Raw genomic sequence first — 27,992 nt, 5'->3', positions numbered from 1 at the left:
GACAGACAGACGGTCCCGATCCGGTGCTCCCAGCCCTGCACGCACCAGCCTGCTGCTCAGCCCCGGGTGCAGCCGCTCCATGGCCCCCGAGATGGACCAGTTCTACAGGTCCACCATGGCCATCTACAAGGTGAGCACACTGCGGCCCAGGCCGGCACCGTCCCAGGGCGCAAAGCTGGGCCAGCTCCGGAGGACAGGCTGAGCGTGGCTGCGGCCTGTGCTGGCAGGGAAGGCGTGGGGCCGGGCTGGGCTCAGCTGTGGGCATGGGGCTGGGGGAGTCTCTGGGGGCAGTCAGTCACCCCAGCCCCAACCTGAGGCTCCCGGGCAGGGGTTTGTCCACAGTCACCCAGTGAGTGATGGGCCTGCTGAGCCGCTCTCAGCAGGAGCTTCCGCCTCCCAGACGCTGGGTGAGGCAGGACAGGCCCGGCTGCAGCTGGGAGCAGGGCCCCAAGAGCCGCCCGCCTGGGAGTGGGGAGTCTCTCTGTCTCTCTGTGTCTCTTTCTCTCTGTGTCTCTGCCTCTCTGTCTCACTCTCGTTTCTGAGCCCCTCTCTCAAACTTCCTTCTGCACTGCAGAGGGGTTGCTGCAGGTTCCAGACGTTTATGGAGCACCTGTGTGCAGGCCCCTTTCGCAGGCCTCACAGCATCTACCTGTGGGATCAAAACTGATCCCCCGTTTGGTAGATGAGAACTCTGAGGCCAGAGAGGTTAATCAGCTTGTTCAAGGTCACCAAGGGAGGCAGAGGGGCTGCAGGGATTTGAAACAAGACCCAAGTCCCAGTCCAAATCATCTCCACCACGGGGTGCCCTCCCACGGGCCATGCTTGGGGTGGCCTTGCTCCCAGAAGGCTCTTCTTTGAGGGGGGCAAGATCCGCCCTTGCCTCTGAGGTGACTGTGGGCAGCCCGTGTGTCCAGTCCAGCGAGGCCTGGCCTCAGGCCCGGGTTTGCTGTGCCCAGCTGGGGACTGCGGCAGACTGGCAGGCTTCAACCAGTGGAGGCTCAGGACCCTCCAGGTTAGGTGTGTGAGCAGGAGCTGGCCAGGGGGGCCTGGTCTTGAACAGAGGTGGCCTCTGAGGCCCGTGCAGGATTCTGGGTGACCCCAGGTTTCTAGGCTGGCTCCCCCAGATTCTGGAGGCTTCTCATGGGGCTAGGGGTGCCCTGCTCCTGAGGTCCTGTGACTTGCCTGCCCATCATTCCTTCTTCCTCTCACCCTTCCTCCCTTTCCTGGGGTCCAGAGCATCCTGGAGCAGTTTAACCCCGCCCTGGAGAACCTGGTGTACCTGGGGAACAACTACCTGCGGGCCTTCCACGGTGAGTGCCCGGCCACAGCCCTCCTTCCCGCCACACAGACCCCCACCCCACCCACATTCTCCACACCCCGCACCAGGCAGCATTCACCATTCACCTCTCCACCAGGGCTCCCAACTGAGGGTCACGAGCCATCTATAGGATGGACAGGCCAGGGGCACACCTGGACCCAAGTGCCACCCAGCCCCGCCCTGCCTTTCGGTTCCTCAGAGTCAAAGTCTGTCCCCCACACCACAACCTGAGCCTGCCCCCACCCCTGCCCCACCCCTGCCCCCACCCCTCCTTGTGGGCACACACAGAGCCTGCACCCCCACCCAAGAGAGAGCACACCCAAGTCCCGAACAGCGCCAGGCCCTGCTCCGTAGTGAGAACCCATCCCACGCTGCCCCCCTTATCCTGGCCTGTGCCACTTCGCACATGCCACCAGAGCCCACCTCCCTCTCACATGCTCCCACCCAGGCCCCACAGTGTCCCCTGCACACTCTCTGGTGGAAGGAGGGGTCCCCGGAAGGGTGGGGCGGCTGGGGGAGGCACTAGGGCTGGACCCCTCTTTCTCCCGCGCAGCCCTGTCCGAGGCGGCCGAAGTGTACTTCAGTGCCATTCAGAAGATCGGGGAGCAGGCCCTGCAGAGCTCCACCTCGCAGATCCTGGGTAAGGGGCTCCCCTCTCGCTATGCTCCCCACACGTTTTTGGGCCTCGGGGCTCCCCCTAGCCCCTCTCCTCCCCAGGCCTCCTCCGCTGTCCAGGCTCCAGGCACTGCCTGCCTCCCGGTGCCTCCTCACAGCCCCGGGCCCTGCTGGCCCCTCATCCTCTGTCGGGAGGGGATTCCTTTTCCAGACTTGCCTTTCCAGGAAGTCCCCCCACAGCCACAGGCCTGCAGCCAGGGCAGAGCCCCGCCTCTCCCGGACCCAGGCTCCTCCCACCCCTCCCTGCAGGGCTGGGGTAGAGCTGGGACAGGCGCTGCGAGGCCAGAGCCCTGGGGGAAACCCAGGACTTTGGTCCCGAAGTCCAGCCTCAGGCAGACCTGGAGCCTCTGTTGGGAGGAGTGGGCGGGGCGGGATCCCTCCCTGAGCCGCTGTTCTTGGGGCTCCTAGGTGAGATCTTGGTGCAGATGTCAGACACCCAGCGCCACTTGAACTCTGACCTGGAGGTGGTGGTGAGTATTGGCAGGGGTCACCCTCCACATCCTGTCTAAGGGAGGGCTTCCTGAGACCCCGGGACACCGCACTGCCAGGCGCATGGATCTGCAGCGTCTTGTTCTGGCCGCAGCCACTGGGAGGCAGGGACCGTGTCTGTCTCCACTTTGCAGAGGAGGAAACTGAGTCTCAGAGACACAGCCACTCTCCCAGGTTCCAGCGTGAGAGAAGGAGCCAGGGCTGTGGCCCGGTGCCGCCCCTCCAGCCCTCCCTTTCCTCTCCTTGTCCCGCCCCTGGAAAAGCCCCCCACACCCTGCCACCCACGGAACTGACCCAGGCTTCTCAGGGAGGACTTGCAGGCCCTGCTGGCACCCCCAGTCACAGCCCAGCCGCCCCAAAGTGCTGCACCCCAGTCACAGCCCAGCCACCCTGAATTTCTGCACCCCAGTCACAGCCCAGCCACCCCGAATTGCTGCACCCCAGTCATAGCCCAGCCACCCCGAATTTCTGCACCCCAGTCATAGCCCAGCCACCCCGAATTGCTGCACCCCAGTCATAGCCCAGCCACCCCGAATTTCTGCACCCCAGTCATAGCCCAGCCACCCCGAATTGCTGCACCCCAGTCACAGCCCAGCCACCCAAAGAGCTGCACCCCAGTCACAGCCCAGCTGCCCCGAATTGCTGCACCCCAGTCACAGCCCAGCCACCCAAAGAGCTGCACCCCAGTCACAGCCCAGCCGCCCCGAATTGCTGTACCCCAGTCACAGCCCAGCCACCCCGAATTGCTGTACCCCAGTCACAGCCCAGCCACCCCGAATTGCTGTACCCCAGTCACAGCCCAGCCGCCCCGAATTGCTGTACCCCAGTCACAGCCCAGCCACCCCGAATTGCTGTACCCAAGTCACAGCCCAGCCGCCCCGAATTGCTGTACCCCAGTCACAGCCCAGCCACCCAAAGAGCTGTACCCCAGTCACAGCCCAGCCACCCCAAAGTGCTGCACCCCAGACACAGGCTAGCCTTCCCCCAGCTGCTACTATGCTGTCCTTTCAGACAGAAGCCCCCACCCCTGCCATCCAGCACAGTGGCCCCCTCCTCCGTGAAGCCCCCTGACTCCTGGGCAGGTTCAGTCCATCCTCCCTCTGACTCCACCACATGCTCCCCTCTGTCCTTGGCACATGGCAGTTAGGAGCACCTGGGTTCAAAGCCCAGCCTTGCCAGTTACTGGCTCTGTGACCTTGGGTGAACTGTCTTGGCATAACCTCTCTGTGCCTCAGTTTATCTGTCTGTGAAATGGAGACAATCATAATACCTGCCGTGGAGGGTCTTGTGAGGATTCAGTGAAATGGATACATACACACCCTTCGCCTGGCACCCGGGCCTTCGAGTCCCTTAGCTGTGATGATTAGAAGGAAATTTTACTTCCCTGCCTCTGTCCCTGCCAAGACGGAGAGCTCTGCTGGGATGTGGTCTTCTCTCTGCAGCTCGAGTTCCTGGCACGGGGACTGGCACTGAGCAGAGCTCATGCCTAGGAGGGAAGAATGAGCTGTGAAGTGGGCGTGGGGTGTGGTGCTTGGCCAGAGGAGGGGGGAGAGCGGGCATTCCAAAAGGGCGCAGTGGCCAAGCGTGGGCATGAGCGCGGCCTGCATGGGAGACGTGAGCGAAAGACTGGAGCTGGGGCAAAGGGGAGGTGGGGGCGGTGGTGAGGGGCCTTAGAAGGTTCTGAAGGAATTTCAACAGATTGTGACAGTCCGTGCTTCTCAAACATGTGGGGGGACCCTAAAACTCAGGGGACACCATTAAATACTCATCAGTTTGGTTACCAGGTTGAAATGGGAAAGTTTTACCAGCGGAAATTGTGTGCCCACCTGCACAAACCCCCGGGCCACTCGCTGGCGCTCTGAGGTGGATGCAGCCATGAGCCGGCACCGCCTCCTGGGTTTGGGCGGGAGTCGTGGAGCCCGGCTCTCACGGGCAGCCCGGGACTGCCGGTCCTTGTGTTTGATGGCTCCCCGGGTCACTGTGGCACCCCTGGGCCGGACAGGGACAGTGTCACCCCGGCCCACTCTGTAAAAAGAGCTGCCATCTCTGGGCACCGGAGTCTTGGCTGTGACAACAGGGCAGGGCCCTTGGCCAGAACCACCCCGGGAAGAACACACCAGAGGCCGTCTTCCTCTCTGGCTCATTCATTGGACAACTCGCTGCCTTGTGCCAGGCGCTGTCGTAGGCACTGGGGGTCCAGCAGACAACTCTGCCGTCCCCAAGAGCGGAGCCAGACCCAGCCGGAGACAAGGAGGGGTGGGTCCATGTGAATTGTGCAATCAGCCTTCCTTTGTGTCCTGCTTCACTCGCTCAGCATAACGTCTGAAAGTTTAACTCCTGCTGTTGCAGGCATGGGTGCTTGTTTTAATTGCTGCGTCTCCCATTGTACGAATATACCCAGATTTGTTTACCTCTTTTCCTGTTGACAGACATTTGGGTCACTTTCCACTTGGGGCTATTAGAAATAGGGCTGTTGCCGAAACCGGTTTGGCTCAGTGGATAGAGCGTCGGCCTGCGGACTGAAAGGTCCCAGGTTCGATTCCGGTCAAGGGCATGTACCTTGGTTGCGGGCACATCCCCAGTAGGGAGTGTGCAGGAGGCAGCTGATCGATGTTTCTCTCTCATCGATGTTTCTAGCTCTCTATCCCTCTTCCTTCCTCTCTGTGAAATATCAATAAAATATATTTTTTTAAAAGTAATAGGGCTGTTGTGGCCCTAGCTGGGTTGGCTCAGTGCATAGAGCTTCGGCCTGAGGACTGAAGGAAGGGTCCCTGATTTGATTCCGGTCAAGGGCATGCACCTCAGTTGCAGGCTCCTCCCCAGTCTGGGAGGAGCGCGTGCAGGAGGCAACCAATCGATCCATCAATGTTTCTCTCTGTCTTTCCCTCCCTCTTCCACTCTCTCTAAAAATCAATGGAAAAAATATCCTCGGGTGAGGATTTAAAAAAAGAAAAAGAAGAAAAATTAGGGCTGCTGTGAACATTCGTGTACAAGTCTTTTTGTGAGTATATATTTTCATTTCTCTTGGCTAAACACCTAGGAGTGGATGGTGGGCCACAGGGCTGATATATACTTACTGTGTAAGATGCTGTGGGAGCGTTCTCGGAAGTCCCTGGACTATCTGCTCTTCCGCCAGCGGGTCTGAGGCTGCGGGTGCTCTGTCCTTGCCCACGTCCCTGCTGTCAGTCTTTCTGATCCTGCCCAGTCACAGCCCAGATCCTCATGGCTAGAGAATGGTGTACCTCATTGTGGTTACATTTTGCATATCCTGGTGGACTGGTGATTTTAATGGGCTTGCTGGACATTTGCATACCTTCTTGCAGGTGTTTAATTAGTCTTTTGGCCGTTTTTTATTGGGTTACTGTTATCGCTGACTTTCCGTGTTCTTCAATATAGTCAAGACATGGGTCCTTGGTCAGATGTCTGTACAGTGAATGTTTTTTCCCAGTCTGTAGCTCATCCACTCATTTTCTTAATGGTGTCTTTGATGACCAGAAATTTAAAATTTTTATGAAGCCCAACTTGGCAATTTTTAAAAAATATATATTTTATTGATTTTTTTACAGAAAGGAAGGGAGAGGGATAGAGAGTTAGAAACATTGATCAGAGAGAAACATTGATCAAGCTGCCTCCTGCACATACTGGGGATGTGCCCGCAACCAAGGTACATGCCCTTGACCGGAATCGAACCTGGGACCCTTCAGTCCACAGGCCAATGCTCTATCCACTGAGCCAAACTGGTTAGGGCCCAACTTGGCAATTTTTAAAGATGGTCTGTGCTTGTGTCCTACCCAAGAAATCTTCGCCTACCTCCATCGCAAAGGTAGTCTCCTAGCTTTCTTGTAGACGTTCTATGTTCTGGGCTTTACACTTAGTGTGTGATCCATCTCAAATGTATTTTTGTGTATGAAGTGAGAGGGAGTCAGGGTTCCTTTTGCCCTGGACAGATATTTGGTTGTTCTAGACCATTTTTTTAAAAAAACTTCCCTTTCCCTATTCAATTAACTTGGTGTCTTGGTCAAAAATGGATTTGTCCTATATGTTTAGGTCCATTTCTGAACTCTCCATTGATTTTCAACCGGTGTGCCACAATAATTTTTAAAACGTGCAGTGCTTGGCTATTTAGTCAGGGGCACTGACCTTTTTCGCCTTAGATTGTCAAATAAAACAAACAAAAAAAAAATGACAACAGCCAACACAACAATAGCTATTCTGTGTGAATGAATCAAAATTATACCTTTTTCGATTAGATCAGCAAAAAAAAATATGTTTTTTGATGTGCTGCAGAATTTTAGTAATTAGTTTATGTGTGCCATGAGATAAAGATTGAAAATTGCTGCTCTACTCTGACCATCAGTATCTTTGTCTATCCTTATACCAATACCACACTGTATAAATTACTGTCACTTTATAGTAAGTCTTAAAATCAAGTAGTCTAAGAATTTTTTCTTTTTTTTTCAAAATTGTCTAGTCCATTAAAGATCCTTTGCATTTCCCTATAAATTAGAGAATCAGCTTGTCAATTTCTCTAAGAAAGCCTGCTGGGATTTTGATAGTGATTTCATTAAACTGTAAACAATGGTCATCTTAATAATATCTAGTCCTTTGATCCATGAACATGGTATGCCTCTCTATTTATTTCTCATAACAATGTTTTGTCATTTTCAGTGTAGCAGTCTTGCACATCTTTTGATAGTTTTATTTCTAGGTATTTGATGTCTTTTGAAGTCATTTGTAAATGGCATTTTAAAATATCATTTTCCACTTGTTCATTGTTTGACTTATAATTTAGTAGGATCACTCTGGCTCCTATACTAAAAATAGTGCCCAGCTGGTATGGCTCAGTGGTTGAGCATAACCTTTGAACCAGGAGGTCACAGTTCGATTCCCGGTCAGGGCACATGCCTGGGTTGTGCACTCAATCCCCAGTAAGGAGTGTGCAGGAGGCAGCTGATCAATGATTCTCATCATTGATGTTTCTATCTCTCTCTCTCCCTTTCTCTCTGAGATCAATAAAAAAAATTTTTTTTTAAAGAATAAAATAGCTGTGGAGGGCAAAAGCAGAAGCAGCAGCAGACCAGTTAGGAGGCTACTGCAGTAACCTCGAAGAGGGAGGTGAGTCTGGGAAAGGGTTACAGCAGTGGTGGTGCTGAGAAGACATCAGATTGAAAATAGAACCAATGAGGTTTCCTACTGGGTTGGATGTGTGTTGCAAAAGAAAGGAGAAAGTCCAGGTAACTCCAAGGTTTTAACCTGACCAACTGGACAGGTGGCGTTGCCATTAGCTGAGGTGGAAAACTGAATGTGGAGCTGTTTGGATGGAGAGGAGAGGTCGGGGCTCAGTTTAGACATGGTAAGTGTGAGATGGTGATCGGGAGACAATGGGAGGGGTGGCAGCATCAATGGGAGGGGTGACAGCACATAGGAAGCTGTCGTTTGGGGGCGAGGTTGGGGCTGGGATGACTGACTGAGCATAGGGACTGCCGGAGCTCATCGAGGGGTGGGCGTAGTAAGGAAGGGAAGGGCCCAAGGCCTGAGCTCCGGGTCAACCCAGCGTTAAAGGATCAGGGAGATGGGGGGACTCAGCAAAGGACGGAGCAGCTAGGGGTGGGGGTGAGAGAAACGGGAGAGGGTGCTGGCTGGAGGCTGGGGGAAGAGGTGTTTCAGGAGGAAGGAGTGGCCCATCGCGTCCAATGGTGATGGCTGGCTGAAGTGGGTGAGTCCGGAGAACTGACTTAGCAAGATGGAGTCTCTGTGACTTCGACAAAAGCATTTTGTTGGCATGGCAGGGCATAGCCTGACTGCAGGGGATTCAAGAACAAATGGGGTTCGGCACACAGGCAGTTCCTTCAAGGGGGTCTCCCGTGGGGATGGCAGAAGTCTGTGAGAGTTAGTTCCTGGGGTAGCACAGAGCTGGCAGCGCATGTTCCCAGCAGTGGGGCTGCCCCCCCCGCTGCACGGAGCTTCCAGGACGAGCTGAAAACGTGGGTGGCAGCGGAGAAGTCTCTGTCCTGACCTGCTAGACTCCTCAGCCCCTGGGTGGGGACTTCCTTGTTCCAAAGCCACCTGCCCGTTATTGACAGTCGTCTGCTCCCTCCACTGTGAGAGCGCAAAGTCCGCGTTGAGTGCCATCCTCTCAGATCGTTTCTCCAGGAGCTCGAGCACTTCCCATCGAGCCGTGTGCCGGGCCCCCCCTGACTGGGGCAGCCTCGCTGGGCCTCTTCCCCATCTGCGACCAGTCAGGCCGCGGCAATGGGACGCCTTACAACCCCTCTGTCCACTCCCATTGCCGCGGGTGGCTCAGCCGTGTGGCATTGGAAGCAGGAGTGACGTCATTGTTCACCGGCAGTGTTTCCAGGCAAGAGGAGAAGGATGAGGAGACAGAATTAAGAGGAGGGACAAAGCGCCCAGCTTGTCTGCTGCCAGCATTACAAGGACATTTGAAACAATCTCCTGCACCCCAACCTCCCCGGCTCTCAGCGGGGGCCGGTGTCCCCTGCCTCCCGCCCCCCCTCATGACAGCCCCACTTCCTCCTCCACCTCCTCAGCAGGCCAGCTCTGCAGTAGCTAAGGCGCGCCAGCATGTCCATGCTGTTGGTTTTGTGCATCTGATATTTCCTGTGGCCTTCAGTGTAGTTCAAGTTCGTCTCCCAGGTGCCTGTCGCCTCTTTACTAGAGCTGGTTACACACCTGTCTGGTTTTGAAAGTCGGCCCCAGCCCCCATCTCCCATAAGCCTTGTGGTTTCTGTTGCGCAGTTAGCAGGACGTGGGGATGTTCGAGCACCAGTTCTGTGTTCAGCAGGAATCCTGACCTGTCTCTTCAGCGGGAGGCAGGGCCGGAGGAGGGTGGGCGTCTCCTGGCTGGGAGCTCTCGCAGGTTGGGAAGCCGCACTCCCGAGGATCCAGCAAAAGGGCCCACACAGGTCAGAAGTGTGTGCTCAGCGCAGCTCATAACACACACACGCCCCACACCACACACACACACACACACACACTCACACACACTCACACACACACACTAACACACACACACACTCTCACACTCAACACATTCTCTCACACACACACTCTCTCACACACTTATACACACACACACACACTCACACACACACTAACACATACACATTCTCACACACACTCATACACACTCACACATACTAACACACACACACTCACACACACACTTATACACACACCCTCACACACACACACACAAACTCATATACACACACTCACACACACTTATACACACACCCTCATACACACACACATTCTCACACACACTCTCACACACACACTCATACACACACACACTTATACACACACCCTCATTCACACACACACCCTCATTCACACCCACACACACCCCCACACACCCCCCCACACTCACACACACTTATACACACACCCTCATACACACACACACACACACACATTCACACACACCCTCATTCACACACATACACATACACACACTCACATACACTTATACACACTCTCATTCACACACACACTCACACACACACTCACACACTCACACACACACACACACACTCACTCACACACACACACTCTCACACTCATACACATCCACACACTTATACACACATCCTCATTCACACACATACACACTTATACACACACCCTCATTCACACACACACCCTCATTCACACCCACACACACACACACCCCACACACACTCACACACACATTCTCACACACACTCTCACACTCACACTCATACACACACACCCACACACTTATACACACACCCTCATTCACACACACACTCACACACACTCACACACACATTCACACACACATATACACACACCCTCATTCACACGCACACACTCACACATACACACACACACTCACACACACTTATACACACACCCTCATTCACACACACTCACACACACACACTCACACACACACACATTCACACACACACACACACACTCACACACACACTCACTCACACACACACACTCTCACACACACACTGGTAGCCACAGCTCAGGGGGTTAGGGTGTGGCCAGCCCCTTATAGACCAGCAATTACCAAGGTTTCAGAAACAATTGTGGGAGAAAAAGTTACAATTCAGAACTTTTATATTTACTGGTTCTCCTGCATCCTGGAAGGAAATTCCCAGCATTCCTTTTCTGGGCGATCCCTCGCCCGGGGAACAGGGCCCCTGCAGCACAGCAGGGAGAACCCCGTGGCAGGAGGTAGGATGCCAGCGGAGGTGGACGGTCCCCAGAGGCGGAGGTGGCAGCGGGGTGGGAGATGCTCCTCTCCGCTCCCTGTGCAACCTGAACTCCAGGGCAAAGAGGGCAGCGGGGAGGATTGAAGATCTGATGCCCCAACGAAGCAGAGGGACCCAGGGAACACGAGGGGGACACAGCGGAATGTGCCAGGTGACCGCTGAGGCCCCAAAACACAGCTCATCGGGTTTAGAGGGCTGGGCCTTAGCAGCACCTTGCCGAGCCTTTACTATGACAGGTGGGGAAACTGAGGCCCAGAGAGGGGAAGCAACTTGTCCAAAATCACAAAGCAAATTGGACCTAGCCCTTCTGAGGCTCACGCAGGGGTCAGCCGCCTTCTTCTCGCCTGTCACGGGAGCCCACCGCCCCACAGCTAAGGCGTCAACAGTTCTGAGCACTTTTCTGCTGGGCCCAGCCCTGCCCATGGTGCCAAGGATGCAGAGATGGGTCAGACTTGGTTCCTACCCACAGTGCTCGCTGCTCATACAAAAGGGCTGGAGAGGGCCCAGCAAGGGATTCTGTCCTGTGGCTGGAGGAGTGGACAGTGACCGGACAGATGTACACACCTTTCAGGAACTAAATGGCTGAGCAGCCACGCTGCAAGGAGGTCAGGGGGCAGGCCTTTGAAGATTGGTGGGGAATCCAGCCACGGGGAATGGCATCGCCAAAACACAGGCTGAGACCAGGAGTAGAACCAGGGGCCGCTGGCACATTTACCGAGGGTGTTTCGCACGAGGTACCCCATAATGTTTCTCACGATTAACGTTTAATCCTTCCTCCAACCAGGGCTCTTGCTACGCCCATTTCTCTAACGACTGGGCCGGCTCCTGGTGCGAGAGCACTGGGTGGGCAATGGGTGTGCGTGGGCAGCGCAAGGGAGGCTGGGGCCTGAGAGGGGAGGGGCCGCCCTGACCCCCCCTGCCCTCTGCGCAGGTGCAGACGTTCCACGGAGACCTGCTGCAGCACATGGAGACGAACACCAAGTTGGACATGCAGTTCATCAAAGTGAGTCTGGCCGCCGCCTCGGCCCTGCCCCTCGGGCAGGACACTCCTCCCGCCTGACAGATGGCACCCTGAGGCCCGCGCTGGGCAGTGCCCGGCCCCAGGGTACAGAGCTGCCTGCCCGTCCAGCGCTCTGACCCATGGGCCAGGCGTCCAGAGCTCTTGACATGGGCCTCCCTCCCCCACCCGCCCCACCCCAGGACAGCCGCCAGCACTACGAGATCGAGTACCGCCACCGAGCGGCCAACCTGGAGAAGTGCATGTCCGAGCTGTGGCGCATGGAGCGCAAGAGGGACAAGAATGTGCGAGAGATGAAGGTGCGAGGGCTGGGGACAGGACTGGTCTCTGGGGGGGCCTCTGATACCCTCCTGAGCTCCCCTCTACCAGCACCAGGCCAGGCCCAGGAGTGTGGCTTGCCCGAGCCCCTGGTGAGGTCAGCCAGCCCCTGGAGGGGGTGGGAATTACTGGTCAGGGACACCCTCAGCGCTGCTCCTTGCCCCGTCACTTCCTGGCCCTCCCCGGGCGCCCTAGGCCCCTCCAAAACCCTAGCACCTCCCTTGCTTTCCCCACTTCACTGAGCAAGCCGGAGACCACTGGTCATGCACTCCTGAACCCAGTAGCAAGGGTGTAACCCAGCCTCCTTCCCCTCCCGCCTGCCCAGGCCGGGCTCTCCCCCCCTGGCTAAGGCCAGCCTCCCCCTGACCCCTCCTCCCCAGCCCTGGCCTCTTTCTCCAAGACCTTCGTCTCCTTCCATCTCCTCTTCTGGCTCCTCTAATAAACTCGTCTTTTCAGAATCTTCCTTCCCAAGTAGAGGGTTATTAATCAACTCATCTGCACCTTCATTAAACCAATCTCCCTGGGCACCACCTCTGTGCTGGGCCCTGAGCTGGGTGCTGGGGACAGAGGGATGTCTGGGGGACACAGCCCGGGCTCATGAGGATGAAGCTGCCTGTGGCAGGGCAGGCCTGGGAGCTAGGACGGGCTGGGTGTTCAGGGGAGGCCCCCAGGAGGCGGCGGCTGGGTCAGGGAGGCTCAGAGAGCTGGCGCTCCAGGTGGGTGGGAGGAGGCACCCGCCCCCTGCCTCCAGCCAAGACCCCCCTCCCCCCAGGAGAGTGTGAACCGGCTGCATGCGCAGATGCAGACCTTCGTGTCTGAGAGCCAGCGGGCGGCTGAGCTGGAGGAGAAGCGGCGCTACCGGTTCCTGGCAGAGAAGCACCTGCTGCTTTCCAATACGTTTCTGCAGTTTTTCGGTCGGGTGAGCCGGGCTGGGACGGCACCGGGGCCCGGGGCGAGCCGGGCTGGGACGGCACCGGGGCCCGGGGCGAGCCGGGCTGGGACGGCACCGGGGCCCGGGGCGAGCCGGGCTGGGACGGCACCGGGCCCAGGGACTGTGCTCTTCGGAGCTGGCTGCACGCAGGAGCCACCCTCCCTCCCTCCTTTGCCTTCTCTCTTCCTCGGTAGATATTTTATTTATTTTCTCTCTCCATCTACTCCTTTCTTATTCGTTTCTGTGTTTATTTGTACCATCAGATATTCGTGCATTTATTCACTCATGGTTTTGTTTATTCTCACATCATTCACTAATTCTTGCATTTATTCATTAGTGTATGAACCAGTTACTTTTTCATTCCTGCTTGCATATACTTCCCATTCACAAATTCATTGATTCATAGGTTTATTCAGTTATTGTCTGTTAATTTTATCCGATACTTTAAATCCTCTATGCTTTTCTATTTGCTAAGACCCGTGGTCGGCAAACTGTGGCTCGCGAGCCACACGCGGCTCTTTGGCCCCTTGAGTGTGGCTCTTCCACAAAATACCACGGCCTGGGCGAGTCTATTTTGAAGAAGTGGCGTTAGAAGAAGTTTAAGTTTAAAAAATGTGGCTCTCAAAAGAAATTTCAATCGTTGTCCTGTTGATATCTGGCTCTGTTGACTAATGAGTTTGCCGACCACTGCCCTAGAGTGTGAAACGCTGTTGCGTGTGGTTTTGATTTGCATTTCCCTGGTGACTAGTGATGCTGAACATCTCTTCAGGTGCTTATTGGCCACTCGTATATCTTCTTTGGAAGGAAACTCCTTTCTGCCTGTGTCCTAACAGTTAACCTCCAGCGGACCCCTCCCTGGCTGCCTCCTGCTGGGTGGTCTCCCAGGAGGGGCCTGGGCTGAATGAGCCTGGCTTCCCCGAGGTATGGGGAATGGTAGTCTGTTGTCTGGCCCAGCTGCGCTTGAGGACATACAAGACCTAACTCCTAAGCTAGTTAACCATAAACGTTTACCTGCTACTATAGCGAACGCACGAGGTTCAGAACAAGATGTAGAGGACTGAGACTCCAAGCGATCAGTCCTTGCTTAGTCAGGGTCTCCTCAAATAGCACGCCTCCCACCGCCCGCAGCGCCTCCCGGTGGTCAGGTCGCACTATGCAAGCCCATCTCCAGAGTAAATTCCCAGGAATGGAGTTGGAGAGTCCGAGGATGTAGGCATTGGTTATACCAAGTCACACTTCCTCCAACAATGTGTGAGAGTCCCTGCTTCCTGGACCACAGTGTGAGCCAACTTTCTGATCTTTGCTCATCAGGAAGGTAAAAATAAATGTTTTTTACATTCTCCCATGATCTCCTCTGTGGCTGTGAAGGACTCTACGGGATTCCTTCCCACCCGAGGGCTATGCTGCTCGGAGGCAGAGCTGGGGAAGCCGGCGATGCTGAGTGCTGCCGCAGCTGGGACGGGGGGTGGCCATCACTCCAGGAACCCCCTGCCGCCCTGGCAGGCGCTCTCCACTGAACAGTGTCAAACTAGACAAACAAAAAAAAAACTTTAAAAATATGATATGCAGGACCTCATGGTCTCGCTGTGCTCACTGCCTCTGAAACAGGCTCACAGAGATCTTTGTTGTGTGGCGTTTGCTAATTACTATGCAGGGCAACAGAGAGACTGCCCCTCGTGGCCAGCTGCCCAGCTGCTCCTGTGATGTGAGACCCTGAGCCTTTTTGCTGCCGGAGAGCACATTCCCAGCCGCTGGGCCAGGGAGAAGGGAGTGGTCATCGAAGGGCAGTCACAGGAAGCCTCCAGGCCAGTGCCGGCCACTTCCCTGCTGCTGGGAGGCCAGGCCTGGAGCCAGTGGCTGACAGCTCTGACCCTCGGCATCTTTCTCTATAGAACGGAGAGACTCGCACAGACTCCCAGAGCCATGTGAGACTCCAGTAAGAATAATGCAGGCGAAGCCTTTAACGCTAAGGCCTGGCAGAGTGCATACTCAACAAAAGGGAGCTTTCGTTATTCCTAAGCTGACAGTCTGGAGCTTGGCCGATCCCTCGGGGATGGAATGTTTGAATAAAAAGAGGCATTCGTCTGGCGGGGCTCAGGGGTTGAGCATAGATCCATGACCCAGGAGGTCACAGTTTGATTCCGTGTCAGGGCACAGGTCCCGGTTGTGGGCTCAGTCCCCAGTGGGGGGAGTGCAGGAGGCAGCTGACCAATGATTCTCTCTCATCACTGATGTTTCTTCTATCTATCTCTTTCTCTCTCTCTGAAATCAATAAAAACATATTTAAGAAAGAAATAGAACGTGAAAAAATTAAATTTAAAATTGGAGAACAGTGTTTTGATTGACTTAATTTACAGAGGTGACTGTGTGACAACACAGATTAATACCACTGAAAACAGTTTTATCACATATCACAGCTCCCAAAAGCAGGGGTCACGCCATGCCACCCAGTGCCACATGGGAAGCACCAGGGGTTGGTCAAGAGGCAGAAGGAGCGAGAGGAAATCATGGCCCAGAAACTTATTATGGTTTCCATGGAAGGAAGGGGCAAACCAGGAGCGGTAAACTGAAGCCAGTGCAGGATTGAGTGGTTTCAGTGGGCTCTGTGGTACAGGGTGGTGTCTGTGTGGCTGGTGCCTGCCTCTGGGGTGATTTAGGGCAGGGGAAATATTGGCTTGATGGGTGAGTTAAAGGAAGTGGCTGGGGATATACTAGTAGCTTTGGATTGGCTGGTTTGCATACGAAAGGCATGTTCAGGGGCAAGTTGTTTAGGGTCCCTAGGGATTATCTACTCCACGGGAGGGGCAGCCCCTCCTGGAATAGCAAGACCTCGGGATGTCAAAGAATCATAAAATGCAGAAAATTTAAAACGTGATTAATATATATCGCAGGTCTAACATTTAAAGCCCCCCTACCCCAAGCTGTTGTGGTCAGCTGCTGAGTGTGTGTCCTTGAAAGTGTTCAAAGCAGAGTTCGATGCCCTTGTACTGGGGACCTGGAAGAGGGGTGCCATGTAACCAGAGGGATGCACTGGGGACGCGGTTTGAAAGGCCTCTTTAGAACGGGCTTCCACAGGAAGGCGCTTGCTTGTGACTGGGAAGTCCAAGGGTTCAGGTATAGGTGGGCCCAGGGGCACAGCCGATGCCATCAGAAATGTGCCTTTGTCTGTTGCTTAGCTGTAGTTTTCTGTGTTGGCTTCACTCTGCCTATTTAGCAAACCCCACGAGGTAAAAGGATACATTTCTCCAAATTGTTCCGGGGTGAGCACTGGGGTTGAATTCTTTGGCCACAGTTTCGGGGTAAGCGCCATCCCTGAGTCCATCCCTGTTGCCAGGAGGAGGCTACCTGCGTGGCCGGCCTAGGTTCTACCCTCCTGCCGCAGGGGCCGTGGGAGAACTCCGCCCGGAGCTCACACAGAGGGGCGGGGGGCCTGAGAGGCCTTTGGCAAAGTGGGGGTGCGTGGACCGTGGGCGGATTCAAAGTCACGCCACCATGATCTTGAGCTCCTGACAGCTACAGAATCTCTGCCTTCCTCAGCGTGCCACTTAGCGTCTCCAGGATCTCGGGGGGGCCTCGGACCTGGGTGACCGTGTGTTCTCACCCCACCAGGCCCGGGGGACGCTCCAGAACCGCGTGCTGCTGTGGAAGGAGCAGTCGGAGGCCAGCCGCAACCCGTCGCGGGCCCACTCCCCGGCCCTGCTGGGCCCGGTGCTGGGGCCGCCCTACCCCTCGGGCCGCCTGACGCCCACCCGCCTGGACATGGTGAGGCCCTGGGCGCCCCCGCCGCTCTTCCCTCCACCATTCGTGCCCCCGCCGCTATTCGCGCCACCACTCGTGCCCCCGCCGCTATTTGCGCCACCACTCGTGCCCCCGCCGCTATTCGCGCCACCATTGATGCCCCCGCCACTGTCCCCGGCACCTTCCGTGGGGCCCTGGGGCCTGTGGCCCTCCACGCGGAGCCTCCTCCCGCCCAGGGTCCCGCTCTACGCAGTGCCCCCGGCCTGGCCTTTCCGCCCGGGCGCGGCCTCGGCGCCCCCCTGGTGGCTGGGCCACCGGCCCGTGAACCCCTACGCCGACTACTGGGACTGGGAGTGGGGGCTGGACTAGGGCGCGCGGCCCCGCCCCTCCCCGCCCCACCCTCCCCTGCCCGTCTCCCCTCGCAGCCCCCGAGGCCTCTGGGAGAGTTCAGCTCCCCCCGCAGCGGGCACGGCTCCGGCTCCTACGGCCCCGAGCCCAGCGAGGCGAGGTCCGCGTCCCAGCTGGAGCCCGACCGCCGCTCCCTGCCCCGGACGCCGTCTGCCTGTGAGTGCCCGCCCAGAGCGCAGGGGCGGCCGGGACACGGGCGCGGGTCCGGGAAAGGGCGGAGGTGGCGCTGCAGCAGGAGGGAAGGCGGGCAGACGCGGGGAGAACTTCCCACCCACGTGCCGCCGCGCCCTCCCCCGCAGCCTCGCTCTACGCCAGCAGCGCCCAGCGCTCGCGCTCCAACTCGTTCGGGGAGCGCCCGGGCGGTGCGGGCGGCGGGGGCGGCGGCGGCGGGGGCGCCCGGAGAGTCCGCGCCCTCGTCTCCCACTCGGAGGGCGCCAACCACACGCTGCTGCGCTTCTCGGCCGGAGACGTCGTGGAGGTGCTGGTGGCGGAGGCCCAGAACGGCTGGCTCTACGGCAAGCTGGAGGGCTCATCCACGTGAGTGGGGCTGGAGGCCAGGGGGGCGGCTGGGGGGGACCCTGGAGGCCTGACCTCCAGCTGCGACTGAGACTTCCCTGACGAAGGTTCCCCATCCACTCCATGAGGGAGGAAGAGCTCCTTACCAAGGTCAGGGTGCAGGCGCTTGAGAGGTGGGAGAGGGGGCAATGGAAGACTCACCAGCGGAACATGACAGAAACCTTATTATGAGCGCCTACTGTGCACCGGACACCGAGGGAGGGGACAGCTTCCCCTCTGCGCCCCTGAGTCCGCCAGAGCCAGCTCTGATGGGGGCGGACGGGCAGAGGCCTCCCCAGGTGGCAGTGGCCTCCCCAGGCGGCAGAGGCAGTGCGGGACCCTGCAGGCTGGCTGCTCTCCTCCTTACAGTCACTCGCAGGGAAATCCTTAAAGGACCTACACTGGGCAAAGGCTCCGAAGCAGGCTGCCCAGGCCCCAGGCCCAGGGGGCAGCAGCTGGGCCGAGAAGGAGCGAGCACAGTCTTGGGAGTCCCTTCCTCTGGAGCCTGCCCCTGGCTGTCACCCTATAATCATGTTTGTGGCCGCCCCCAGCCAGGCAGGGGGCCTCTGGGGAGGAGGACTGTGCCTCCTCGCTGGGGCCTCATGGGTGGGTGCTCGGTGAGCGGGGATTGAAGGGGGGACCCTAGGGCCTCGGACACGTTGCTTTCCTTCCGGATCTCCAGTTCCTCCTCTTAAGGAGCACAAGCCTGTGGTGGGACACGAGGCTGGGCTGGTGGCCTTGAATGCCGAGAAAGACCTCCTTCGAGGGGTGAAATGCGCTGCTCTCGGCGAAGCCCTGGAGCAGGCCGCACCAGCAGTGCCCAGGGCTCGGGTGCTCCCCTGGGAAGTGGGGTTGGATCACCGTTGTCGGGCCTTTTGCTTAGGGGACCCTCTGCTTCCCCAGCAGGAGCGGCTGGTTCCCCGAGGCCTATGTGAAGCCATTGGAGGAGGTGCCCGTGAACCCCATGAATGCCTTGAACCCCGTGACCTCCATGAACCCCATGAACGCCTTGAACCCCATGACCTCCATGAACCCCATGAACCCCTTGAGCCCAGTGACCTCCATGAACCCCATGAGCCCTATGAATGAGCTACCTTCCAGGTACCTGGGTGGTCAGAGTTGGGGCAGGGGTGGGGACTCCAGTGGGGCGTGACCCCACCCATCAGGGGGGTATCTGTGAGTTGCAGTCCTGAGTGGGCCCAGCCCCCTTTAGCCTCTGGAGAAAGGGGCACCCCATCTCTCTAACTGTGAGGGTCATTGTGTCCATCCCTCTGCCTCCTCTCAGGTCTGCCTGCAAGCCCATAGTCTCCTCTCCCCAGGCCCGGGGAGGAGGCTGTAGGAAACTCAGGGGCCCAGCAGATGGGGCCTGACCCCTGACCCCTGGCCCCCTCCCTTCCCCTCCTTTCTGGGTTCAGGTCCTACCCGCTCCGGGGCAGCCACAGCCTAGATGACCTCCTGGACCGGCCGGGCAACTCCACAGCGCCCTCAGAGTACTGGGACGGCCAGCCCCGCTCTCGAACTCCGAGCCGGGTCCCGAGCCGCGCCCCCAGCCCTGCACCTACACCCTTGCCTGGCAGCCGCCGAAGTAGCATGGGCAGCATGGGGGTGGCCACTGATGTCAAGGTGAGCCCTCTCTGCCAAGCTGTCCTCAACCCTGGGTCACCAGTGGGCTGGGAGACTACCGACCAGGGAACCCTCTCTGCTTTGCCACTGTGTCTGGCAGGGGCCCCTCCACCTGGCCTCAGTCTGCCCATCTGTGCGGGGAGGGGTGGGATGAGCTTCTGACTCTGGGGTGGTGGTGGGGGGATGTATTCATCTCAGGGACTAGAGCCCCAGGTGCCCTGCTGGGAGCACTGGGAAAGGCCTGTCCTCCCTGCCTCCCAGGGAGGTCAAATCAGGGTCCTGGGTCAGAGCCCGGGTGGGGTAGCGACACAGGGAATGCCTCCCCATGAGGTCACCGCAGTCTTGTCCTGGAGCGGTGGTTGGCCCTGGAGATGGTCCTCTGGCCGGGAGGCTTCTCAAGTCTGAAACCCACAGAATCCTGGGCCTCCGGACGCCAGGGCTGCACGCCCAGAGCCCGGCACGCGGGGCCTCTGCCTCCTCGAGGGGGAGAGGGAGGGGCAGGAGCTGGCTTGCCCCTTCCCCTCCAGACTCGGCCCTTCCTCCATCCCCTGCAGAAACTCATGTCCTGGGAGCAGCAGCCACCAGAGCTCTTCCCTCGGTGAGTCTGGGGCAGGACTGGGCCAGCGGGGACTGGACTAGGTAGAGGGGGACAGGGTGGGGGTGAGTGCGGGTGACGATGGGGACAGGAGGCAGGGTGGACATCTGACTCAGGTGTCCAGCTGCCTTCCCTGGACCCCCAGCCAGCTGGAGACCTCTCTTTGACCTCTCTCCCCACAGGGGCACTAACCCTTTTGCCACCGTAAAGCTGCGTCCCACTGTCACCAATGACCGCTCAGCACCCCTCATCCGCTGAGGGCCTTCCTCCATCAGGGGTCTGAGGTCACCCCGCCACCTGCCCAGAAGCTGCCCAGAGCTGGCGGCAGCAGAAGCAGCAGCAGTGGATCCGAGACGCCGGGGCCCTGATCCTGGTGGGGGGTGCCCTTCCCCTGACCAAGCCCCCAGCCTGAGCAGCTCCAAGGCCCTGGCATGGGGTCTGAGACCTTCAAAATAAAGCAGGCGGAATGGGGACAGAACCGCTTCTTCCCCTGCAGGGGCCCCAGGACTCTCCCTGGGGGCCTACCTCATGCCCCCATCCTCTTTCCCCTTCTCCACCCCAGTGGGGAGGAGCCCCTTACGCACACCCTCCCCCGCCCGCACTTGTTCCCTTTTAACTTTTGTAAACGACGAGAAATAAAGCAAGTGGACAGGCAGCAGGACTGGTGGTCTCTGGTCTGGGGGCTGGGCAGGTGGGATGGAGACCTCCCACTGGAGAACGGGGTCACCAGCAGGTGCCTGGGAGGCCTCACCCACTCCTATCCCCTCACAGCCCTCATTTCACAAGCCTTTAGGTTCCCCTCCCCCCCCCCAAAGCCCTCCCCCTCCTCCATCTCCAGCCTCAGGAAATAGCTGCCTCTCCAGAGGCAGCGGGTGGCAGTGGCCAAGGTCAGGGACCATCGGTGGCCTGGGACACAGCACCCTTTGTTCCGCCCTCCCTGCCCCAGTCCCCGGCTCTCCTGGATTAGCCTTATCCAGGGGGAGGCGCAGAGGCCCTTCCTGGAATGTGGCCGAGGGTGGGGGGCAGGCGAGGCATTGAGGTGATTGGGGCCTGGCGGGGGGTCTCTCCAGGACAGGGCTGTGCCCCCAGCACCACCAGGACCCCCTCACCAGAACAGGGCTGTGTGTGTCCTCCTGGGGCCCCAGAACATGGAGCCTCATCTGTCCAAATCTCCCCGGCAGGCCTGGGTACCCCTGTCCCTTCACCCCTCCCAGGAAAAGCCTCTTAGAGGGGTGGGGGTGGGAATGCTCTAAGCCCCAGACTTGGGGTGAGAGCCAGGCCAGTGGCTGATCTGCAGGCAAGCCTGGGAGTCTGGCTGCACGCCCCCCACCAGGCTGGGGTACATGGGGGAGCCCCTCCCAGCAGGCCTCAGATGTGAGGCTGGACGCCCAAACCCACAGGACGGCTCTGGTGAGTGTGGGGCGAGGCTGCCAGGGACCACCCTCTTGTCTCATGAGGAGAGGACTAGAGGCAGGAAAAGCCAGACCTGTCCTGGCGGGGAAGGGGCAGGGTCCCAGACACCCACAGCTCCCTGGGCATCGCCCGATGCCAGGAGGGAGGCCCAGGTGAGGAGGGGCTGCAGGAGGGAGGGAGGCTGCTGCCCAGCGGGAGGCTGGTCCATCCCCGAGGACGGGGGACGCAGGGGGCTGCCGCGTGAACCCCTGGCTGAGCCCAGGGTATGACAGGCTTCTGAGGTGCTTCCGGCATGTGCAGGGGTTCGGGAGGCAGAAGGGCTCTCTCTCTCCTGGTGCCGCCTCAAAGGTCCCCACATGTCCAGTGAGAGCCAGAGCTCCAACCCCACCCCAAGATTCCCTGCTGGCCTGGAGTGAGCAATCCCTCATCTTACAGGTGGGGAAACTGAGGCTCACAGGGGCGGGGCCTGACCAAGCCCCCGGCAGACCCAGGGCTAAGCTGGAACACAGCTCCCTTGGCTTCTGAGAGGAAGCTAAAGCTGTTATACACGCGTTCCCCCTCCCCCCAATAATATTCCAGTGACAACAGTCACTCCTGGTCACTGAGGAATCAGGACATACCACAGGCCAAGGGGGAAATCTCGGCCCATTTCGCTGCTGGTGTCTGTCTCCCCGCCCCCCGCCCCCCGCCCCCCATGCTTGTTCTCTGTCCAACATCAGACATGCTCACTGGGGACACCCACACTTCCAGTCACACGCTGGCTGCCAGGCTCTCCCGCTCACCAGCACCCCCGCTCACCAGCACCCCCGCTCCTGTTGCCACCAGGTCCTGAAGAGCAAGGGGTGCCCTTCGGATAGAGCCTCCCGGAAGTCAGGACTCAGGTGGGACCGACTCTGTTATCCGCCCTCCTCCCTCACGTGCCCCTTGGAGGCGGAAATCTGGCTCCATCCCCTGCGCAGGGCTCCGGCGGAGGCCCGTGCCTCAGTTTCCCCAGGCGGGGTCTCCATCCCCCCTTGTCTGGATGACACCCTTGCTGCTCCCTCTTGTCTCCTCTTCCCCCAGCAGAGGCAGTGGCCATGGGCACTGGCGGCCCCCGGCGGGGCGAGGGCCCCCCAGACGGCGGCTGGGGCTGGGCTGTGCTGGGCGCCTGCTTCGTGGTCACGGGCTTCGCCTACGGCTTCCCCAAGGCCGTGAGCGTCTTCTTCCGCGCGCTCATGCGCGACTTCGGCGCGGGCTACAGCGACACGGCCTGGGTGTCCTCCATCATGCTCGCCATGCTCTACGGCACCGGTCAGCGCCCCGCCCAGGGCCGGGGGTGGGGGTAGGGACCCGCAGATGTCTGATCCCCTGGGCACCCACGGGGCCCCTCGGAAGGCTCGGGAACCCCTTCCTTCCGGTGGAAACGGGGACACCGGAGAGGGGAGGCGAGGACAGGAAAGGGGCAGGGCCCGGAGGTGAGGCAGCCCGAGCCTCCAGGCTGTGAAGATAAGAAGGGGGTGGGGTCTGCCCTTCCCGCTTTGGGTTCTGTGTTCTCTGGAGGGTGGGGAGGGGGCTCTGGGCCAGGACAGGTCTCTCCCTGAGTCCCCGCGGGGCGCTGTCTCCTGGGCTTGTCCCAGCCGAGCTGTGTGCCCTCTGTGGGTCCCTGCACCACGGGTGCCCTTATCCCTCAGCCGTCTTCCAGGGCTGGGGGTGCAGAGCCGGGAGTGTGTCCACCGGAGAGGAGAGTGGACCAGCCCGAGCGGTGACTCTGCCCTGCCCACAGGCCCGGTGTCCAGCATCCTCGTGACCCGTTTTGGCTGTCGCCCTGTGATGCTGGTGGGCGGGCTGCTGGCCTCAGCGGGCATGGTCCTAGCATCCTTCGCCAGGCGCCTCCTGGAGCTCTACCTGACCGCGGGGGTGCTGACAGGTGAGGGCGCGGCTGCTTGCCTCCCCTGCGGGCCGTGGGTGGGGACCGGGAGTCCTTGCTGCAAGAACTCCTGTCCTCAGTTTCCCCGTGAGGAGCTGTCCTCCCAGTCCCGCTGCTCACTTCCCGGGGCTTGGTTTGCCCCGCGGGGCCTCCCCTCCCCCCCGCTATGGGGTGGGGCCCTGGGGAGCCTGGCCAGCGCCGCCTCGCCCGCCCGCCCGCAGGCCTGGGCCTGGCCCTCAACTTCCAGCCGTCGCTCATCATGCTGGGGCTGTACTTCGACCGGCGGCGGCCCCTGGCCAACGGGCTGGCGGCGGCGGGCAGCCCCGTGTTCCTGTCGGCGCTGTCGCCGCTGGGCCAGCAGCTGCTGGAGCGCTTCGGCTGGCGCGGCGGCTTCCTGCTGCTGGGCGGCCTCCTGCTGCACTGCTGCGCGTGCGGCGCCCTCATGCGGCCGCCGGGGCCCGGCCCTCGGCGCGGGGGCAGCGTTTGCGGCGCCGCCCGGGAGGTGCAGGCGGAGGCGGAGGCGGAGAGCCAGGGGCTGAGCCCGAGCGCAGCGCCCGCGGGCCGGGCCCGCCGCCGCCGCCTGCTGGACGTGGCCGTGTGCGCCGACCGCGCCTTCGCCGTGTACGCCGTCACCAAGTTCCTCATGGCGCTGGGGCTCTTCGTGCCCGCCATCCTGCTGGTGAACTACGCCAAGGACGCGGGCGTGCCGGACGCGGACGCCGCCTTCCTGCTCTCCATCGTGGGCTTCGTGGACATCGTGGCGCGGCCGGCGTGCGGGGCCCTGGCCGGCCTGGCGCGCCTGCGGCCGCACGTGGCCGACCTGTTCAGCCTGGCCCTGCTGGCCAACGGGCTCACCGACCTGAGCAGCGCGCGCGCGCGCTCCTACGGAGCCCTGGTCGCCTTCTGCGTGGCCTTCGGCCTCTCCTACGGCATGGTGGGGGCGCTGCAGTTCGAGGTGCTCATGGCGGCCGTGGGCGCTCCCCGCTTCCCCAGTGCGCTGGGCCTGGTGCTGCTCATCGAGGCCGTGGCTGTGCTCATCGGACCGCCTTCTGCGGGTGCGCCCTTCAGGAGGGGGTGGCGCGGGGTTGGCGCAGCCTAGTGCCCTTGAGCCCGAGGGAAGCCCCCTTCCTGTAAAATGGAACTTACAGGGGTGACCCGTCAGAGGAGACAGCCTGGTGGGTGGGCTCCCCTTCACATGGCTTATTAGCCCTCCTCCAAGCCGGTGCCACCAGCTCTGGGTGGGGACAGAAAAGTGCCAGGAAGCACCAACGTGGATAGCTGCCGGCTCATCGGGTCCTCTCCAGCAGCTGGCACAGAGTACAAAGGCGCATTCTCCTTTTGTAGATGGGGAAACTGAGGCACAGAGGCCTAGTACAGGTTTCAGTCCCAGAATTAGAGTGGCGCCCTGCCCGGCACTAAATGCCTCACCTTTGAAACTCTTCATCTGAGTGCTTTAGTGGCCCAGCCCCTGAGTGACTGCAACAGGGACAGTGTCCTTGGAGAACCAGCCCTGCGGCCAGGAGCAGAGTCGGGGTGCTCACGTGGAGGAGGGGCGCTGGGTTCTTCCCCTGTGCACACTGCCTGCTGGGCACTCGACACTCATCACCTTTTAGGGAATCGTCCTGATGAGGGTGGTCCAGGAGGGCTTCCTGCAGGCGCTGGCATGAAGACAGCCCCGCAAGGCAGGGCACACCCCACAGAGGGCACAGGGTAGATGCACAGGGGACAGTATTCCTACACGAGGAAGGCAGGAGCTAGGGCCGGGAAGGTGTGAGGGGGCCTTTGGGTCTTCCTGGGTGGTTGGGTGATCCCTGAAACAGCAGGGAGCCTGCCGTGAGCCGGAGGGAGCTGAGCCAGCTGCAGGAAGGGACCCCTGGCAGGGAGAGTCCCTTTGCTGGAGCCTAGCGTGCACGGAGGTGGGGTGAGCTGCCCCTCCTTCCAGGGCTGGGCTAGCTGAGGGCCTCAGCAGGACTGGTCATCTCACCTGACCCAGTGGGAACCACAAAGCCTTTGAGGCCCCCAGCTCACTACCAAAGGCCACAAAACCAGCCCCCCACCCCCGGCTCAGAGAACCAGCTTTCATTGTTCTGTGTAGTCCCTAACTCTAACCCTAAACCCTAAGATATAACCCTAAACCATAACCATAACACCTAACCCTAAGCCATAACCCTAACCCTAAACCATAACCCATAACCATAAACCTAAGCCATAAACCTAATCCCTAAGCCATAACCCTAACCCTAAACCCTAAGCCATAACCATAACCCTAACCCTAGTCTAACAGGCAGAGAAGTCACGTAGGCTGTGTGTGGGTGGGACAGGGACCAGGAAGACAAGTTTGGTGGAGTACTGCTGGATGTACAGCCGGCTCAGGGGGCACTGGGGCACTTGCAAGGTCATAGAGATGCAGACCCAGGGGTCACGGCCTGGTGTGGACAGCCACAAGAATGCCCCTGAGAGTGAGGAGCTCATGCAGGAACCACACTTTAGGGGAAAGTATTTGCAATTAAAAGATTTTCCCAAGAATGACAGTAACATGTGCCTGTGATGGAAAACTTGGATAATGCAGAGAAGGGAATAGGAGTGACCGACCCACAACCCCCCTCCCCCCACCGGCTGCGCTAATGAGCTCAGGGTGGGGTCCCTGGAGGAGCAGAGGAGGTGTGGGGGTGGGGTGGGGGCGGGGCCAGTGGGAGAGCTGAGACTGGCCCCTGAAGGTTGTAGAAAGAGCACGGGTTGGGGGCCCCCAGAAGAGGGCTGAGCCCAGAGCCCCTTCCTTCCCTACTCCTACCCCAAATCTCCCCAGCTGCATACCTCGCAGGGCACATGTGGGGTCTGAATCTGAGGGTGGAGGGGGTGCCTTGTAAACTATAAAGTGCTACCTCACCGTGTCACCGAAGAAATTGAGGTCCAGGGAAGTAAAGTGACATTTTTAAGGTCTCAAATGGCAGAACTTGTGTGGGGTTTTGAATCTGTAAAACGGGCATTAAGACTGGGGCATGTGTGTGTCTTACCCACCAAATCGAGGGCACCGCCCTTTATCTGAGGGTTCAGGGTGGGGGTGAAGGGTGGGGTCCCCCGCTTGTCCTTAACCCCCCTTCCCACCCCAGGCCACCTGGTGGACGCGCTGAAGAGCTACGAGGTCATCTTCTACCTGGCGGGCTCCGAGGTGGTCCTGGCCGGGCTCTTCATGGCTGTGGCCAACTGCTGCCTGCGCCGCTCCCGGGACGCCCCGCCCAGCCCAGGCACCAAGGGCGGGGCCAGCGACTCGGAGGACGCTGAGGCCCAAGGGGACTCTGAGCCGCTGCCCACCCAGGAGCCCAGTGGCCTTGAGGCTCTGGAGCTGCTTAGCCCTGGGGCTGGGCCCTCAGAACCCGAGGTGGAGGCAGAGCCAGAGCCAGGGCTGGACCCGGAGTCTGTGTAGCACAGAGGTGGGGGGTGGAGAGCTAAGGATTTCAGACACAGGCTTCCCCTCCCAGAGCCCTGCAGCCTCGGGCGAGGGAGGCTGCTCAGGGTGGTCACCCCGGGGGGCCAGGTGGAGCTTCCTCCCTGTATGCCCAGCGAGCCATGGCCGGCCCTGCCCCCGCTCAGTGAAGCTGCTGAGCCCGAAATGGGTCTGGGCGCTGTGAAACTCAAATTCATAAAACTCAGCTGAAAGACAGGTTCTGTTCCTGCATCTCCACTGTGGCTGTGGCTCTGGCTTCGACCTGGGGAGGGGCGGGGAGGGAGAGTCTGAGAGGCTCTCCAGGGCCCTCTAGCCTGGCAGGTGCTGGGGGAGGAAGGGGCAGAGATGGGGGAAGGGTGGGGAAGGTCTTCCCAGACTGAGGACTGGGTGGGCCTGGCCCTGGGCTCCCACCTGCCACTGGAACGTGGGGACTGCTTGCAGAGAGGGACCCAGAACTCCCTGAGAAAGAGCAGCATTAAGGATGGGGTGAGCCCTGGCCCTGAGCCTCCTCTCGGCGCTGAGGCTGGCAGTGACCCCATCCTGTGGTCGCCTGGGGCGTGGGGCCAGCACTGCCCTGCTGCCTCCCGCAAGGCGTCCATCCCCTCCCTTTGAGAGGGCCCTCTCCCCGCCGAGCTGAGAACCTCTCTAGGATGCAAACGGGCACCAACGTGGCTGAGCTGCCCCTGGCGCCTGCTTCCCGCGTGGGGAGTCAGGGCCGTCTCCGCTGCTGCACGTTGGTCTAGTGCAGGGAGCTCCCTGCCTGGGAGGTCCAGGCACCTGGTCCCTCTGTCCTTACCCTCTTCCCACAGATCCGGCGCCCCTTTCTTTGCTCCCCTCCCTCTAAATCTTGAGTGTGGTGACCAGGCCAGTGGAGGAAGCAGCCTTCCCACCAGACCCGCTCCGTCCAGCCATGCTCCTCAGCAGGGCTCATCCCACTGGGGACCCCTCCCTGTGGCCGCCCTTATTTTCCAGCCGGGCCCCAGGAAGGTGTGGGGGCCCTGCAGGTGACTGGCTGGCTTACCTGCACCTGTGGTTCCCCCCACCCCTCACCTCCCACCCCCAGCCACTTGAACAATGGCTCCTTTTAATTTTAACAGAGAGCGGACTGTGCCAGGCACTGTCCCAAGCCCTTAACAACTGGTAACTCGTCTAATCCTCTGAACAGCCCAACAAGGCAGGAGCCATATTAGCCAAATCACAGAGGGAAGCCGCAGCACAGGGAAGTCAGGGAGCATCCAGGGTCCCAGAGGCCGACTGGACCCCAGGCTGCCGTTTGTCTGTGCCCTTGGC

General features: G+C 59.6%; 2 protein-coding genes across 4 annotated transcripts; both read left to right on the top strand.

The window, feature by feature from the left end:
• The first annotated feature begins 10 nt into the window (after window positions 1-10).
• Window positions 11-20,592, top strand: BAIAP2L2 (BAR/IMD domain containing adaptor protein 2 like 2). 3 transcript variants are annotated; one of them, XM_080661855.1, is made up of 14 exons: window positions 11-130; window positions 1,235-1,310; window positions 1,872-1,958; window positions 2,402-2,463; window positions 11,684-11,755; window positions 11,953-12,069; window positions 12,861-13,007; window positions 16,629-16,781; window positions 17,183-17,321; window positions 17,465-17,702; window positions 18,627-18,695; window positions 19,136-19,343; window positions 19,898-19,941; window positions 20,121-20,592. In XM_080661855.1, the coding sequence occupies exons 1-14, from the start codon at window positions 80-82 to the stop codon at window positions 20,194-20,196; spliced, it is 1,539 nt and encodes a 512-aa protein (XP_080517981.1). In that variant the 5' UTR covers window positions 11-79; the 3' UTR covers window positions 20,197-20,592. The 3 variants fall into 3 exon arrangements, with proteins under 3 accessions (XP_080517981.1, XP_080517980.1, XP_080517979.1); XM_080661854.1 differs by having other exon boundaries at window positions 18,627-18,821; XM_080661853.1 differs by having other exon boundaries at window positions 18,624-18,821.
• Window positions 20,593-22,427: 1,835 nt separating this feature from the next.
• On the top strand, window positions 22,428-26,681 carry SLC16A8 (solute carrier family 16 member 8; the record flags this gene model as incomplete). The annotated part of the gene is made up of 4 exons (XM_080661858.1): window positions 22,428-22,641; window positions 23,114-23,257; window positions 23,479-24,312; window positions 26,368-26,681. 4 exons carry the CDS (start codon window positions 22,428-22,430, stop codon window positions 26,679-26,681), a joined length of 1,506 nt encoding a protein of 501 aa, XP_080517984.1.
• Window positions 26,682-27,992: the final 1,311 nt, after the last annotated feature.

The sequence above is a fragment of the Plecotus auritus genome (assembly GCF_963455305.1).
Source record: "Plecotus auritus genome assembly, chromosome: 3".
NCBI classification, from domain to species: domain Eukaryota; kingdom Metazoa; phylum Chordata; class Mammalia; order Chiroptera; family Vespertilionidae; genus Plecotus; species Plecotus auritus.
This window is presented reverse-complemented; position numbering and strand designations above follow the sequence as displayed.

Bases quoted from the DNA above. Each gene is read 5' to 3' on its own strand.
- BAIAP2L2 (XM_080661853.1), top strand. From the start codon at position 80: ATGGCCCCCGAGATGGACCAGTTCTACAGGTCCACCATGGCCATCTAC. The intron at 1,959-2,401 runs GTAAGGGGCTCC...TGGGGCTCCTAG, and splicing joins CTCCACCTCGCAGATCCTGG to GTGAGATCTTGGTGCAGATG. The intron at 12,070-12,860 runs GTGCGAGGGCTG...CCCTCCCCCCAG, and splicing joins AGAATGTGCGAGAGATGAAG to GAGAGTGTGAACCGGCTGCA.